The sequence below is a fragment of the Prionailurus bengalensis genome, chromosome A1 (assembly GCF_016509475.1).
Source record: "Prionailurus bengalensis isolate Pbe53 chromosome A1, Fcat_Pben_1.1_paternal_pri, whole genome shotgun sequence".
Classification (NCBI taxonomy): Eukaryota; Metazoa; Chordata; class Mammalia; order Carnivora; family Felidae; genus Prionailurus; species Prionailurus bengalensis.
Genome location: NC_057343.1, coordinates 102,211,523 through 102,227,480, shown reverse-complemented (window position 1 = coordinate 102,227,480; position 15,958 = coordinate 102,211,523). Strand labels below are relative to the sequence as shown.

At 36.1% G+C, this 15,958-nt stretch overlaps 1 protein-coding gene across 19 annotated transcripts in view; it reads right to left on the bottom strand.

The window, feature by feature from the left end:
- Positions 1-15,958, bottom strand: part of CSNK1G3 (casein kinase 1 gamma 3) — a 105,136-nt gene that overhangs the window by 62,827 nt on the left and 26,351 nt on the right. For all 19 annotated transcript variants that reach the window (XM_043586378.1, XM_043586424.1, XM_043586469.1 and 16 more), the window contains exons 2-3: positions 11,222-11,649; positions 3,408-3,448 (exon numbers count right to left, since the gene is read on the bottom strand). In XM_043586378.1, the coding sequence (XP_043442313.1) occupies positions 3,408-3,448; positions 11,222-11,399 (219 nt within the window). In that variant the 5' untranslated portion in view covers positions 11,400-11,649. The remainder of the gene's footprint in view (positions 1-3,407; positions 3,449-11,221; positions 11,650-15,958) is intronic.

Genomic DNA, 15,958 nt, shown 5'->3' with positions numbered 1-15,958 from the left:
AACCACAGATTCAGGAGGAATATGGATCCCAAACAGAATAACTAAAAACAAGGCTATCTCAAAACATAGCGTCACGAAAACTATGACCCATGACAAACACTTCAGACCAGGAATGTTAAAATCCCAGGGGAAAAATTATAGTCCTAAAGATTGTGGTAAGAGAAAACCAACAGCTTAGCTGTTGAGAGGCAGGACAGACACGAAAAAGCACAGACACTAAAACTGAAGCGTCCAGAGTCAGAATCCTGAATCCACTAGTTACTAGCTGAGTAGACTTTGGCCAATTACCAACCTTATTGTACTTTTCAGTTTCCTCCTCTATAAAAGAGGAATAAAACTTTATCTTTTTTCATTATACATATATGCATATATTTATTCCTATTTTATATATATATATGTATACACATTTATATACATGACTGAAAACAGTACCCTCCACAAAGTGAGTGCTATCATAACTATAAATTCTTCAGTTAACTATACAGAAGTATGTAACTATAAGATGTAAAGAAAGATGCCCACGTATGCAATCACCAATGAAATTAAACACCATAACTTATTCATTCACTCAAACTCCCTTGGTAAAAACAGAAACTCAGATCTAATTTAGGTGAGTCAGTTCAGCTTGATTCCAGTACTTTACCAGCAGTAAAATTTTATTATACCACCATATAACAAAAGTCACCTCATCACACGTTGACATTTTCATGATTCATTAGCAACAGGTTATTACAGAAGTGCAAATAACAACATATAAGGGTGCCAGGTGAGGTCAAATTAACAACTTACCCTGAAACAAACTATCCATCTGAACTAGCATAACATTAAATGAACGTAAAAATCTTTCTCAGAGATAGCAGAGCTGAAGTCATCAGTGAAATATGCTCTCTCAACACCACCGTTATCAAAATGCCCCTATTTCTACCTAACTAGAGAAATCAGATAGCATTGAAAGCATCCAAACTTAACATTTTCAAGTGATTATTTTTAAAGCAGCTTCTGAAGAAAACTGGGATCTGTTTTAAAGATACAATATATACAAATAAAACATAGAAGGATATTTTATACATATTTTATATACATAAATATTTAACGAAGTAAGTACCAAACTATGGTCCAGTCGTTCATGTGAAACGTTTTCTGTTCTACCAAATAGATTTTTGGATCAAGTGGAGGCGAAGACGACGCTGTGTAGCATACTTCAACCTCAAAATACGAAAAAAAGAGCCCCCAAAATTGCCAGTTTTACAAAAAAACGCTATTATTATATGTAGTGCTGACCACTGTGCTTTAAAAGGGGGCACGTCACACCAGAGAATGACTGTCCACAAAAAAAGGAAGGAGGAAAGAAACGAGGGGAGAGTGACACAGCACGAAGATAAACTAAAGAGAGTTGTACACACGCGTGTATACATAAGAAGGCTGGAAGATGACAGACTGTTTACTAAGGCCCCAATGGTGCCAACAGCGTCAACAAGCCCCAAATCTGAACAGAACAGGACCCACGGGTCACCAATTAGTGACTGAAACAGACCAGGAAAGGACAGTCTAGAGCAGTGGCTCCTGCTTTGACACAATGGTTTCCGTGTCTCAGGGCATCAGGGAGCATCGTTCACAGGCCCCAGGGAGCAGAGCAGCTCACCACAGGCTGCTGCAGCAGTTATCTGGGCGTTGCTACATTCCTATCCTTGCGGGCCACCCCCACTCTCAACACCACACATTGTCTAGGTCCTAGACCGGTGGCCTAGAACATGGAACAAGGAAGAATTCCAAAGAAATGAAAGTCAGCAGTGCCCTTTCAAACACTGTCCAGCCCCTGCATCCTGGGCCTCCCTATTCTGATTCATACAGACTAACTCCCCTTGTTCTGATTTCATGCTCGGAAGGGAACCCTGTAATTTTAAGTTGCTTTCTCCGTAGATCAGCCTACAGAAAGCAAACATATCGTTTATCCTGAGTTGGGCATTGTGGACATTAATGGCAAGATACCTCGTTTGAAATTAGAAGTTAACGCTTCCAAGTATTTATATCTCTGAAAGCCTGACTGATTGTGTGAACTGAATGATTACTGGGGAATTGAATGATTACTGTGTGAACTGAATGATTACTGTGCATCTACCTTTAATTAACAGGGACAATCTGAAGAGAGACCCAACCAGATTTGCCATCATAAAACCAAGGGCCAGACCTTAAACCAAGGTGAACTCATCTAAGTCAAGGCCAGCCCCAAACTACATGTCAGTCAGCCAGCCAGTCTCTCCTGGGGCTCTAACAACCTACTGTGCATCTTCACTTCCCAGTGAAAATACACAGCACTCGTTACGGTGAAACTTGGTCTACACTCCCTGAGACACTTCACATTGAGTAGTACGGTTTTCTACCTCATCCCCAAAGTTTTTCTGTTTCTCTCTATAGCCTCTTCTTCTAATTCTCTCTCCTGATTTATTAATCTCACATTACCCCAGTAACGGTGGTTATTTTGGCAGAGGCAAGATTGACAATGGCAGGCAGAATGGAAAAACCAAGCCAGGCTTAGCCTCAGGGAAACCTGGCTGGCAAGACGGAGAGAAAAGTGGTGCCTGAACAAAGTTGTGTCTTCTAAAAGTTCCCAGATCTCCAGTCTTGCAGAACAGAGCTGCCTTACAGCTGTCAGAGATGGCACACTGAGGACTTGAGAGTGGTTCCATGGGAGTTTGTTTTCCCTGCTAGCTTCCTCACACATCAGTAATTTCTGAACCCCTGAAGGTCAGCTAATAGCCACTTTTACCATATTCAAAATATCAATGGAAAAAAAGATACTGGAAGCTACCTGGAAGGACATTGTCAAATTTTTTTTATGTTTATTTTTGAGGGGGGGGAAAGGCAGCAGGAGAGGGGGACAAGGGACCTGCTTCAGCAGAGAGGGACCTCTCTCTCAGCAGAGAGCCCAGTGCAGGGCTTGAACTCACGACCTGAGCCCAAGTTAGATGCTTAACCGACTGAAGCACCCAGGCAACCCAGGAAAGAGGATAATCCAGAATACTAAGGACACATTTGTCCAAATACTTGAATCATTAAGAGAAATTTTGCTTTCTAGTTTTTCTCTAATTAAAAACGCCAACGGGCCAGTTTCTTGAAATTACAAATTGTGCCAAAACTCAAAAATTAAATTCTATGATATCAAAGTAAAGGGATTGAGTTTTCACGGCATGGAAAATACAGACATTCACACATTATCATATACTTGAGAGGCATGTGGATGCTAGGAGCTTAATCACACACACAAAAAACCAGTTATGCATATCATTTTCCCAATAAACACTCAAGTTATAAATGATATGAAACCAAAAAAGTAATTAAAATGTAAACTAATCATCAAAGAAAAACAGGAAAATAATTAAGGGAAAAAAAAAGAAACACAAACTTACCAGTTTAATTGCCACATATTCATTTGTATATAAATTTTTCCCTTGAAAAAGAAAGAAGAAAGATCAGATTGTATCAATAATTGATTTTTAAAGGTACATTATGTAAAACTCTACTCTGGGTGAAAAAAAAGCACTAATACATTTAAATGAAGCAAAGGTTTTTGCTCCAGAGATCGAAGCAATGACAAGGAAATCTTAAATTGATCCACCCAAGGACATATTTAGCATTTCACCTGGATTCGGAGTAGAAAGTGATACTTAAATAAGGTAGCCCACTTACAAAAATAAGAAGATTCTTATTTTGATGCAATATTGCACACAACTCAGAAAGTAAATCAATAGTCAAACACATGCTGAAAATACATTTAAAAACCAGAACTCCTATATGAAAACAGGAATACAAAATTCCTTTCCCAATCACTGCCTCATTTTAAATCCTTCATTATTATGGTATGTAATCTCATTAGAGCTCATAGGTCATCTAGTAAATATATTATACACACAGGAAACTCTTGAATATATTAAAAATGAAATAAAGTAAGAAACATATTATTTAATAATTGGCTCTGACAAACTAGCTAATGACTTTGAGGGGGAAATGGGTTTATTAGCACCCTACCTTATACCCATATTAAATGCTGAACATTTAAAAACTTAGATATAAACTATAAAACAAGAAAAAATGCTTACCACCCAATATATGAAAGTCTTTATGGGCATTTTAACAGGTGGGAAAAGGTAAAAAGAAGATTTTATACAGACTGGAAACCATAAAATATATTAAACGTCTCTATCTGTATACTGAAAAACATTTACCATATACAAAGAACAGGTAACTGACAAACCAAAATAAAGACTCAGTATCTATAACATGTAAAGAATTCAAATGAATTACAGTAATCTTTGGCATTGCCAATGGAAAATAATCTAGAAAATTCCATTGGGTCAGTCAGCATCTGTAGCCCAAGTGAAGTAGTACAGAAAAATTTAGAAGCAATAAGTATACAAAGACAATCTAATACCTAAATTAAAGTGTTTCTTCACAAGCACAGGAAAAAGAACAAAAATAGCATGTGATTTCTGAATTTCCAGTATGTTTTCAATAGGCATTCATTATTTTTATAATGAGAAAAACAGAAAAACGTTAAGTGTTTTTGTTTTGTTTTTTTAACTGTGACAGTAACTGGCCCTGGTCACACTGGCTGAACACAGAATGAGCAACTTTGACACATGGGATTTTCTACCATAATAGCCCTAACTTCCTTTTCTACAGCAGCTAATGAACGGCAGTAAAACTTCTAGGCAAAATTTCAGTCTCTGATAGGTCGCCACCATTATACAGTAGTGTCTGTTCATCCAAATACCGTACTCCTTTCTTGAATCTCGTCCCTATTTTATAAAAATGAATGAGGAGAAAAGAGAGATTAAAAAAAAACAAGCATTCGTACTAACACTTAATAGATAGGTCTCATAACCCTTGACAGTTGGCACAGAGATGGAACTCAACAGGAGTGCCAAATGTGGTGAACGTTTAGCAATATAAATATATTACAAATACAAATATATTTGTATATATTGTATATATAAAAATGTATTGTAAGTTATAAATATATTTATTATATTATATATATTTGTAGGTATTATTTAAATATACATAAGATATTAAATAGCTCATGAATAGAAATTGCCGATCCCGTAAATATGAAACCAATCATACCAGAAACCTATCACGTTTTTAGTCAATTAGTTCAACATTTAGATGTGCCTTCATGTATACTTTCAAGAATATACTATACATGAAATTTCAGGCATCCACTAGTAGGCAGAGAGTGAATAATTTAATGATATGGTGAGGAACCTTATCTTGAGGAACTGTGTCTCACAAAGGAATAATTCCATTTTGAGTTCAAAGACAGAATTTGTATTTCCTCAAGACATTATTATCTTTTCCTAACTATATGATGTTTAGTCACAGGTACACAGGGAAAATTATTCACAGGACAAGAAGTTAAGTTATATATAGATTCCACAGAACCAAAATATACCAATTCATCTAAAAGTACTGCTTTTATTGGCATTTACACTCAAATGTCTTTTAGGTCATGGTACAAAGCACTTAATCCTTAAAGCATGATCCTTTTTTTGAACATTACAGATTTTGTTGAACTTCGAGGATTATATTTTTAGACATGAACAATGGTGAAACAATACATTTTTGTTACATCCCCATAACCTAACATAGGCATAGGCTCACACACTTGGCTTTTAATCAGTGTTTGTCGTTTCGGGCATGAACAAATGACCTGCTTGTAGGTATGTGTTTGTGTGTATTACATGTGTGACAGGGAGGGAATGTATGTATAAGGGGAATCCAGTTACGACAAGGCGCCAAGCAAAGTGGTTCCAATTAACTGATGTTTTAATCCAATTTCAAAGGTCATTTCCAGGAGAGCTTTCTGCTCTACTGAACTTGAAAAGATGGTTTTACCAATTTTGAGTATTTGGGTGGTAATTATCATGGAAAACCCTGTTCTACAAAAACTACGTATCTGTTTATAGCAGGAACTATTAGTTACCCACCAATATCCATGCCCTCCATTCTATAATAATAGAACCAGTCCATTTTAAAATGGCTGTCCAGCTAGAGATTACATTTCCAGCCTCTCTTTCAGCCATGTGATTAAGTTCTGGGTATGAGGGGACATAGGTCTGTCACTCCTCACTTCCAAAAATGAGTGTTTTTGACATTCTGATCCTTCTTCTTCTTCTTGCTAGCTGGCTGGCTGGCAGATGACAAAGACAGAAGCAATCACCTTGCACACAGAGACTGAATCCATATACTGAGGGCGCAGAGGCACCCTGACCACCATGATGCCGTTTCAGCTTCCAAATCTCTGATCAAGCAGACCCCACAAAGCCTGGGCCCTGGCCTGAATAAGGCTGGCAAGTTTCCTTCCTTGCTGACCCAGAGTGAGAACATGGTGGCCGAAGTGGATGAGGTGAAGTCCATGATCAAATTCCAGATGAAGTTGCTTTGTCTGGCAGTGGCCGTTGGCCCCGTGAACATGACAGGTGATGAGCTTGTACACACCATCCACTTAACTGTCAATTTCCTGGTGTCATTGCTCAAGAAGAATTGGCAGATTGTCCAGCTTTATATGTCAAGAGCACCATGGGCAAGCCCCAATGCCTGTACTAAGGTGCAGCTTAATAAACCCTAGTGCTACCATTAAAAAAAAAAAAAAAGCCCCAAGGGCTCTCCCTCTGGTGTTACGTGAAACAAAAACCAAAAGCAAAAAAACCTATTTTGCTTAACACCCTATATTCTAGGATCTCTTAGAGTATCACCGTCTGTTACTGATTAGTACATTTTTCAATTAAGTTTTATAATACACTACAGTTAGTAACAGTAAAAAAAAAAAAAACAGTAAGCATAAAAAAATGATGAATGCACTCAAATCTGCATATTTGATATAGAATGTAGGGCCTGCAAAATTTTCAAAACAACTCTTAAATAAAAACCAACAAGAACTGTGAGCTATACATAAAAAAGAAGACAAAAATAAGAAAAGTTATTGAAACTCCTGTCATATACCTAATGATGTCAAAAACTACAGCCACTTATTTCACATACACATGGTATCTCATCAAGCAGTTTATAGCACCCCTTTTTGTGTTCTTTTAGGTGACAGTCAGTCAGTTGCAACTTCAAGAGGGGACATAGCAGAGGCTCAGGAAAACAAAGTTTATTATGCTCACAGGTCCTAGAGGAGAAGGATCCTATTTTGGTCAAGTGGTGGAAGACAGAAACAAGGGAGAAGCAGCTCAGGCCAAAGCCTTTATTGGAGTTTCTACAGAAAGCCAAGGCAAGGCAGGGCAAACAGTTTAGGATTAAGTAGTTTGAGTAATTCTGGTGGTCTTTGGGCTATAGGAGGGGTCTCTTGTCTTGTACCTCGTCATGGGATGATTAATGAAGTAGAAGCCAGCCTGCTGGAATATACAGGCCAGGCAAAGGAGGTATGGCTCCAGATTGGTTACTCTGCAGATCAGAGGCATGCACCCAGCTGAATCCTTTGCTGTCTCTAAGAATTGGCTAGCCCCAGCGGGAGTAGTCTCTCTCCAGTCAGAAAGATTTTTTTTTTAAGAGGTCAAAATATAATACACAAAAAAACAAATAAATACAATAAAACACTATATTTTAGCTAGCTATGTTTGTTCTCATTCAGTACCTATCAAAAACATTTCCAGGGGCGCCTGGGTGGCTCAGTCAGTTGAGCATCCAACTTTGGCTCAGGTCATGGTCTCGCGGTTCGTGGGTTTGAGCCCTGCTTCGGGCTCTTTGCTGACAGCTCAGAGCCTGGAGCCTGCTTCGGATTCTGTGTCTCCCTCTCTCTCTGCCCCTCCCCTGCTCGCTCGCTCTCTCTTTCTCTCTCTCTCTCAAAAAAAAAAAAAAAAAAAAAGCCTTAAAAAAATTTTTAAAAAGAAACTTTCTAAGGGTTTTTGATGATTATCTAAGCTAGAAACAGATCAAAAACGCACAGAATGCAAGCCTTACCACCATACATATAAAGATAAAATAAAACAAAAATACACTGAACATTTCACTTACGAATAAAAATGTACTCTCAATTACTTAAATTTGATTTTAGATGATTTGCAAGGTTTACCTATTTTTTTTAAATCTCAAGGTCAAAGTTTTATGCCACCTTTTTTTTTTTTTAATCATTACTTGTATGAGTAGTTTCAACAGTGCTTAATACTGTCTCCTCCTGGGGCATTTAAAATGGCTGGGGGGGGGGGGGAGGGCGCGCCTGGGTGGCTCAGTCGGTTAAGCGGCCGACTTCGGCTCAGGTCATGATCTCACAGTCCGTGAGTTCGAGCCCCGTGTCGGGCTCTGTGCTGACAGCTCAGAGCCTGGAGCCTGTTTCAGATTCTGTGTCTCCCTCTCTCTGACCCTCCCCCATTCATGCTCTGTCTCTCTCTGTTTCAAAAATAAGTAAATGTTTTAAAAAAAAAAAAATTTTAAATGGCTGGGGGAAGGCATTTGGGGTTGTGCATGGAGTTACAACTTTTATTTAGTGCTGAAGAAGTCAGAAGTTGTAAACAACATGAATATCTGGAACAGTCCTCTCTGTAAAAAGAACTGCCTAGCCCAAAATGCCAACAGCATCTGTGTTGAAAATTCCTTATCTATAACACATATACCTTATATTCTTTCTCACCCAACACTAATCACAAAAATTTTAGTGCCAGGAATCAAATACACAAGATGTGTCTTTAATGTAGTTTTAAAGCAAGCACTTTAAGAATCCAAACCAGGTTTCAACATCAGCATGTTTATCCAGGTATACAAACCATGTTTCAACAACTGTTTTTATAGGAAGAAATTATTTGGGGCCTTTAAAAAGGGAGTAAAATGCCACTTTATTTAGTATCCTGTCAGTAAGAAGGAATAAAATTAATAAATTAGCTAAGTATAGGTATTATCTATTTTATAAATATGCATAAAACACAAAAATAGAGTATAGAGATCACATTTAAATAAATCAATTTATACAAATATACAACAAAGAACCCTAGACAGATACAGAGATTCAGATAGATAAGTAGATGACAAATGGATGGATGGATGGACAGACTAATAAATCATCTTATTCCTGTTTCCAATTATTCACACATCACAAAGGGGTATTTTACTGCTTTTTCACTATATGCAGCATATATAGTTTCAATATAAGGTACACATAGTTTCTCATATTACCCCAGTTAAAAGGGCCAGCTAGAATTGTTCTGTGTGTTTCTACACACACAGACGTGCATACATACACACAGATGTGTTCGTAAACATATACGTATTTATTTTGAAATAAATTATATGTAACCACTTCTAAATAAAAATGGCCAAAGCACTATAGTAATAACAGATCCACAAAGAGAGATAGGGTACACACATACATATAAAATAATGTGCACCTGTAAAACTACTTCATATATATAAATAAATACACTACCATAGGCCATATTTTTTATTTTAAAACAGAACAAGTATTTTAATATCTTTTAAGCATGCAGGTCAATGCTTTCCTAAAATATGCAGGTATACTGATGGGTCCTTTTACATGATCGTCTGAATTTTATCTTCACAATCAACTAAGAAGGAGCAGTAATTCCATTTTTTTAAGTTTCTTTACTTATTTTTGAGAGAGAGAGAGTACATGTATGTGCATGCTCGAGTGGGGGAGGGGCACAGAGAGAGGGAGAGAGAGACTGAGAATCCCAAGCAGGCTCCTTGCTGTCAGTATAAAGTCGGATGCAAGCTCGATCTTACAAACCATGAGATCATGACATGAGCAGAAATCAAGAGTGGCATGCTTAAGTGACTAAGCCACACAGGTGCCCCTTTTTGTTTAAGTTTATTTATTTATGTTTGGGGGGGTGGGCACAGAGAGGAGGAGAGAATCCCAAGCAGGAAGAATTCCATTTTCAAGTTGAGGAATTGAGGCCTCAAGTGGTTAAATGACTTATGTTTTCCATAATAGCAAGAACAATTTTTATATTTTTCCAGTATTATCAGTGCCTAGTCATGCTTCATACATGATGGACAGGCAACACGCTTTGAATAGACAGATAAATGGAGCTCAGAGTTAGTAAGTAAATAACCTAGATTTTCTAATTCCAAAATCAGAAACAGTCAAGAATTTTAAAATATCTAGCTTAATCTCCTAAAAAGTAAACTGTGAAACATTCACCCTTCCAAACATTTGAGTCCCTACTAAAATGCAAGAGTCTGCCAAACACGTCAATCACAGCTATTTACAAAGTATGTCATTGGCTTTTACTGGCTTGCTTCATTCAAAGATTTAATATGCCTTAACAACACAAAGTAGTATTAAAATGAAGGGTGACCTACAAATTCAGGTGTTTTACAAGATGAAGAGAACTAATCGAATAGATAAACATACAATTGGATTTATTTCTTTTAAGTGGAATTGCATCTAAGGAAAATTGTGAAGCCAAGTTTTTCCTTTTTCCTTCTCAAGTTTGCATTCTCAGTGGTCCACTGACCACAGCCTCAGGGTACCTCAATATTGACGCCCATATAACCATACTACCCTCCTCTTATTTCTCTTCACTCAAGGAAGCCACATCTCTACTGTTGCAGGAGTTAAAAACCTAGATTTTAGTCCCAACTATGTCATTAAATTACTGTGTAACATCTGGCAGATAACTTTCCCTCACCGAGTTTCAATTGCCTTTAATGTAGAGTTAGGAGATTTAATTAGACCAATGTTTACCAAACCTGCCTGATTAGAAAAAATAAACTGAATCAGCACCTTGTGTGCCTTATTAAGAATATAGATTTCTGCATGCCACTCTGGATGTATGTAAATTTCACTGTTTTGGGTTTTTTTGGCAGTTTCAGTATATTACCTTGACTTTAAGCCACACATATCCTCCTGAAGTGATCAGTTAACTAAATGTTTTCAGATCTGAAAAAGTAGCCTAAACATCATTCTTAAAAATACACAGCAAATGGCACCTTATGGGGTGTTTTTTATCAGCTTGTCGGGGCTTGAAATTTACTTTCTTTTTACTCATATTCCAGATGGGTGATCTCAAGTAAATACACATTCTTATAGTAGGGAATTCCTTACAAACAAAAATACAAGTACATAAGAAATTTCCAATATTTATGTTCTTTAAAATTACCACAGGTAAACAACTAAACAGTAACTAAACCATTTTCATTAGAAAGTACTTTTAGCTTTTAAAAAAACGCTTCAAACATAATGGAATAAACAAAATAGTCTTACCTAATCGTAATTCTCCAAAATTGCCACATCCAATTTTTTTTCCAACTCTAAAGTTAGGTCCAACCATTAAAACTCCAGAAGATGAAGACCCAGTTCCTCGAGTATTGTGTCCCGACCGACCACTAGGTCGTGCCATTCTATCATCTGATTTGTCCTTGTCTTTCTTTTTATTATCCATGTCAAGTTTGCGGTACTCCACTTTGAATTCTTTAATCAAGACAAGCACACTGAAATAGGGTATTGTGAGAATAGGTACATCACTAGGTTAACTGTACCAGGTGGGTAATTGTTAACATTCAAATTGCAGTAGGTAGTCTGTTAACTGGCGCGTGTTCATCCCATTCGTAAAATTTTTCTCAGTTGTCCTTTCAGCAAAACATGTCTTCCAAATTATCCTTTCAACGATGTAAGCTGATATTCATAGAGAGCTAAAATATTAAGAAAGGAAAATTGGTCAACTTAGAGAATTAAAAGAATGTGTTCTGGGGAAATTAATAACATTAAGTTTAGGCAATGGATTATTGCAATTTATGGATTCCCACTTAAATCAAACCACAGGAGACTTAAAGTGGCCATTACTATCTGTCCTATACTTTAATACCAAAGAGATCACAAAACCAAAGAAAAAGTATTAAAAATTAAAAATGTAATAAAAATGTACTATTTCATAAGCTAATATAATACATTCACTAACTTAAGACCTCCCAACTTAAAATCATTTCAATTCTTACCAGCAAGGCAATATAAGATTTTCCATTTAAAATCAGAAAAAGAGAATACATTTTGCAAATTAGTGAAAGACTTTACTTAAAATGCCCTTCCACATGTCCATACATAATTCTCAAGGTCGTTCTGAATATACATTCTCATTTGATCTTCATTATTTCAAATATTTATTACCCATTGCCTATATACAGAAATGTACTTCAGAAGTGGTAGTACAAAGAATATTCTTGCCACCCATCACAGGAAACAATTTTATTTTAAGATTTTATTTTTAAGTAATCTATACACCCAAAGTGGTGCTCGAACTCACAACCCGGAGATCAAGAGTCACAAGTCCACTCACTGCAGGAGCAATTGCTCACCCTCAGGAAACAATTAATTCTTTTTTTTTTTTATTTAATTTTTTTTTTTCAACGTTTATTTATTTTTGGCACAGAGAGAGACAGAGCATGAACGGGGGAGGGGCAGAGAGAGAGGGAGACACAGAATCCGAAACAGGCTCCAGGCTCTGAGCCATCGGCCCAGAGCCCGACGCGGGGCTCGAACTCACGGACCGCGAGATCGTGACCTGGCTGAAGTCGGACGCTTAACCGACTGCGCCACCCAGGCGCCCCTGGAAACAATTAATTCTTATGGAACATTTGAACTAGACTTTAAAATATAAATGTAATTTCACAAGATTAAGAAATACTGGCAGGAATCAACCTCATGAAGTAGAGAAGGGTGATATGTTTTCTAATTTTCTAATATATACATGAAAACAGTAAAGGTCAAAAAAAAAAAAAAGTTTTTGGAGGAGGCTTCCCCATTCATCTCCCCTAGGAATTTCACCCATCTAACATGCCTCAATTCTGCAAGCGTAAGCAATCCTCCTACTTTTGTTTGACCAATTTGAGTGGATTCCTACTCTGCAACTAAAGAAGCTTTGACGTCAAAACATAAGGAAACCAGGAGGAATACCATGTCTTATTCCTATTTCTGAAACTGAGTACATAATGCAATCATAACAGAAGTTGAAACAAACAGTATTTTCTGATCAATTTCCAACAATCCCTCAAATATGCAACTAGTTCTAACACCCAATGTGTTTATATATTTTCTTATTATATTTGCCATACTGACAGTTTGCAGATAAAACTGTAAGCCTTTGTTTGGTATATGTAAAACCAAATAAGTTCTACACATACCGTTTACTCTGTTTCCAAATATAATAGAATAACTGATACTGAAACTATGTCCTACTGTAAATAACTGTAAAAGTGGATAAAACTTAGGAAACATCTTTTTCAGGCACTGGATAATAGGCACTGTGGTCTGTGATATCTGAGAAAAAGGAAATGCATAACATCAGTCCCACCTTTACCCAAGCTCTCTAGCCAGAAATAATTTTGTGACTAGAGCACAAACAGGTGAAACACAGATAGTACAAAGCGATCACAGATCAGAGTCACTGCTGAAGCAAGTGAAATTTGCAGGACATGGTAAACAAGGTGAGGCAGTGGTACAGTGCTGGGGGGTAGGTAGTGGTAGGGCAAAAAACTAGACTACACATATGGGTGGCGATATTCTGGAATATCTAGTAGATCATGGCTACTATGGGGTTAAATGAATAATGGACATACTAAAGGCTGCACAGTGCTGGGAGAGCTTTAAGTTCCTATGTAGTCATGATAGAGAAATCTCAGTAATGTCCCAGGAACTGAGCTGACCCACCACAAAGGCCAGGTCTTAAGAGTAAGGTCCATACCTTAGAATCAAAACTACCCTAGACTGGTCCAACTAAAGCCTAAAACCAAGCCTAGATAGGATTAAGAATAATCCAATTAAATTAACTCCATTCCAGAAACTCAACAAACTTAAAGAGACAGAAGACCCGGACTCTTAACAAAGTTGAAATCAAATGTCTAGCACACAGTTAAAAATTACCAGAGATGCAAATAAACAGATTTCCTGCACAGTCAGGAAACCAAGCTGTCAAAGGCATGAGACTCCAAGATGACTGATACTGAAATTAGAAAAGAGATCTTCAAAACTACTAAATAGCCATTAAAGTTCTATTACATTAAAAAAAAAAAAAAAAAAAAGAGAGAATGGGGCAGAAAAAAAAAAACATTTTAATAAATAATGGTTGAAATTGTCCCAAGTTCCATGAAAAACATTAACCTACAAATTGAGGAAATGTGGAAATTTCAAAAGGTATCAAGAGCACTAGAAATCAGAAATGCATGGTATTCATTTCCTTAAAAAATACTGTTTGAAGCACAAATAATTTCTCAGGGTCATTTATAACAAAAATGGAAGTAAAATATATAGAAACACACATAGGGGGTGGTATATGAAATTACATTATTTTCAGATTGTTATATTGGTGAAGAATAATGTGGTTCAATATTAAGTGGCTACATATATATATATATATGTATAAAGAACACATATACATATAACATATATATATGTATTTTAACACTTAGACCACATATAAAAATAAATTACAATATTGGTGAGGAATAATGTGATTCAATATTAAGTAGATATGTATTCTAGCGCTTAGACCACATATAAAAATAAATTACAATAGGAATATCCAAAAAGCTAAGACAAAATATAAAAATAGTAAATAACATTTCATTAAAACAAAAGAGAAACAAGATAGAGGAGAAATTAACAGCAAGACACTAGACTTAAAAATAAACATAAAATGAAAATGGACCATTTTCTCAAAAGTCAAAAATAGTCAGACAATATAAAAAAGCAACAGCCAACTATATGCATCTCTAAAAACAACTTCAAATACAAAGACACAAAGACACTGAAAGTAAAAGAAGAGAGAAAGATATACTATGCAAACAGCAAGTATAAGAAAGCTTGAGAGGCTATATAATATTATCATACAAAGTAAATATCAAAACAAAAGAATATCTCCAAAGACGTAGAAGTCCATTTCATAATACAAAAATATTAAATAGAATGACATAAAAGTCATAAATATGTATGAGCAAATTAAACTAAAAACTAAAATTAACAAAACTAAAACTAAAAAAACTAAAGGGAAAAGACAATGATAGTTGAAAATGTTAACAATGTAGTTTCGGTAAATGATGAAGCAGAAGACAAAAATATTAGGATGTATACTGATAGAGTAGATCAAAATATTACCATCAATGACCCTGTACTATTTACAAAATACAACATCCAAAAACTACAGAATACTATTTCCTTTAAACATTCACCAAGAAAGATCATATGCAGTACCATAATTTAAGTGTCATATAACTAAAATATTATAGAGCATATTCTCTCATCAAAACAGAATTAGGGCACCTGGGTGGCTCAGGCAGTTGAACATCCAACTCTTGGTTTTGGCTCAGGTCGTGATCTCACAGTTTGTGGGATCAAGCCCCAGGTCAAGCTCTGCGCTGACAGTGCAGGCTCTGACAGAGCAGAGCCTGTTTGGGATATTCATTTTCATTCTCTCTCTCTCTCTCTCTCTCTCTCCCTGCCCCTCTCCCACTTGTGTTCTCTCTCTCTCTCTCTCTCAAAATAAATAAATAAACATTTAAAAAAAAAACAGAAGTAAATAAGGAGTCAAAAATTATATATCTAGAAAATCCACAAATATTTCAAAATTAAATACACTTAAATAATTCATAAAGTGAAAAACAAGTCACATGAGAAATCAGAAAAAAAACTAAATGTAATAATGAAACATTAAACTGTATAAGCTGCAAATAGATCAATGCTTAGAACAAAATTAGAAGCTTTAAATGCATACATTAGAAAAGAAGTTTTTAGGCAGTGATCTAGGTTTTCTTCTTAAAAAGCTAGAGAAGGGCAAAATAGAAATACTTGAAGTACTTTAATAGAGCCATTGTTAATATCCCATGGACGTGTACATAAATATAGTTTCAATGAATGAACACAGGAATTCTCAGCAGATAAATGACAAAATATCAAACAAAAAAATGCAAACTCAAAGACTCATATCTGAAATGAAAAACTAACTTCAATGGA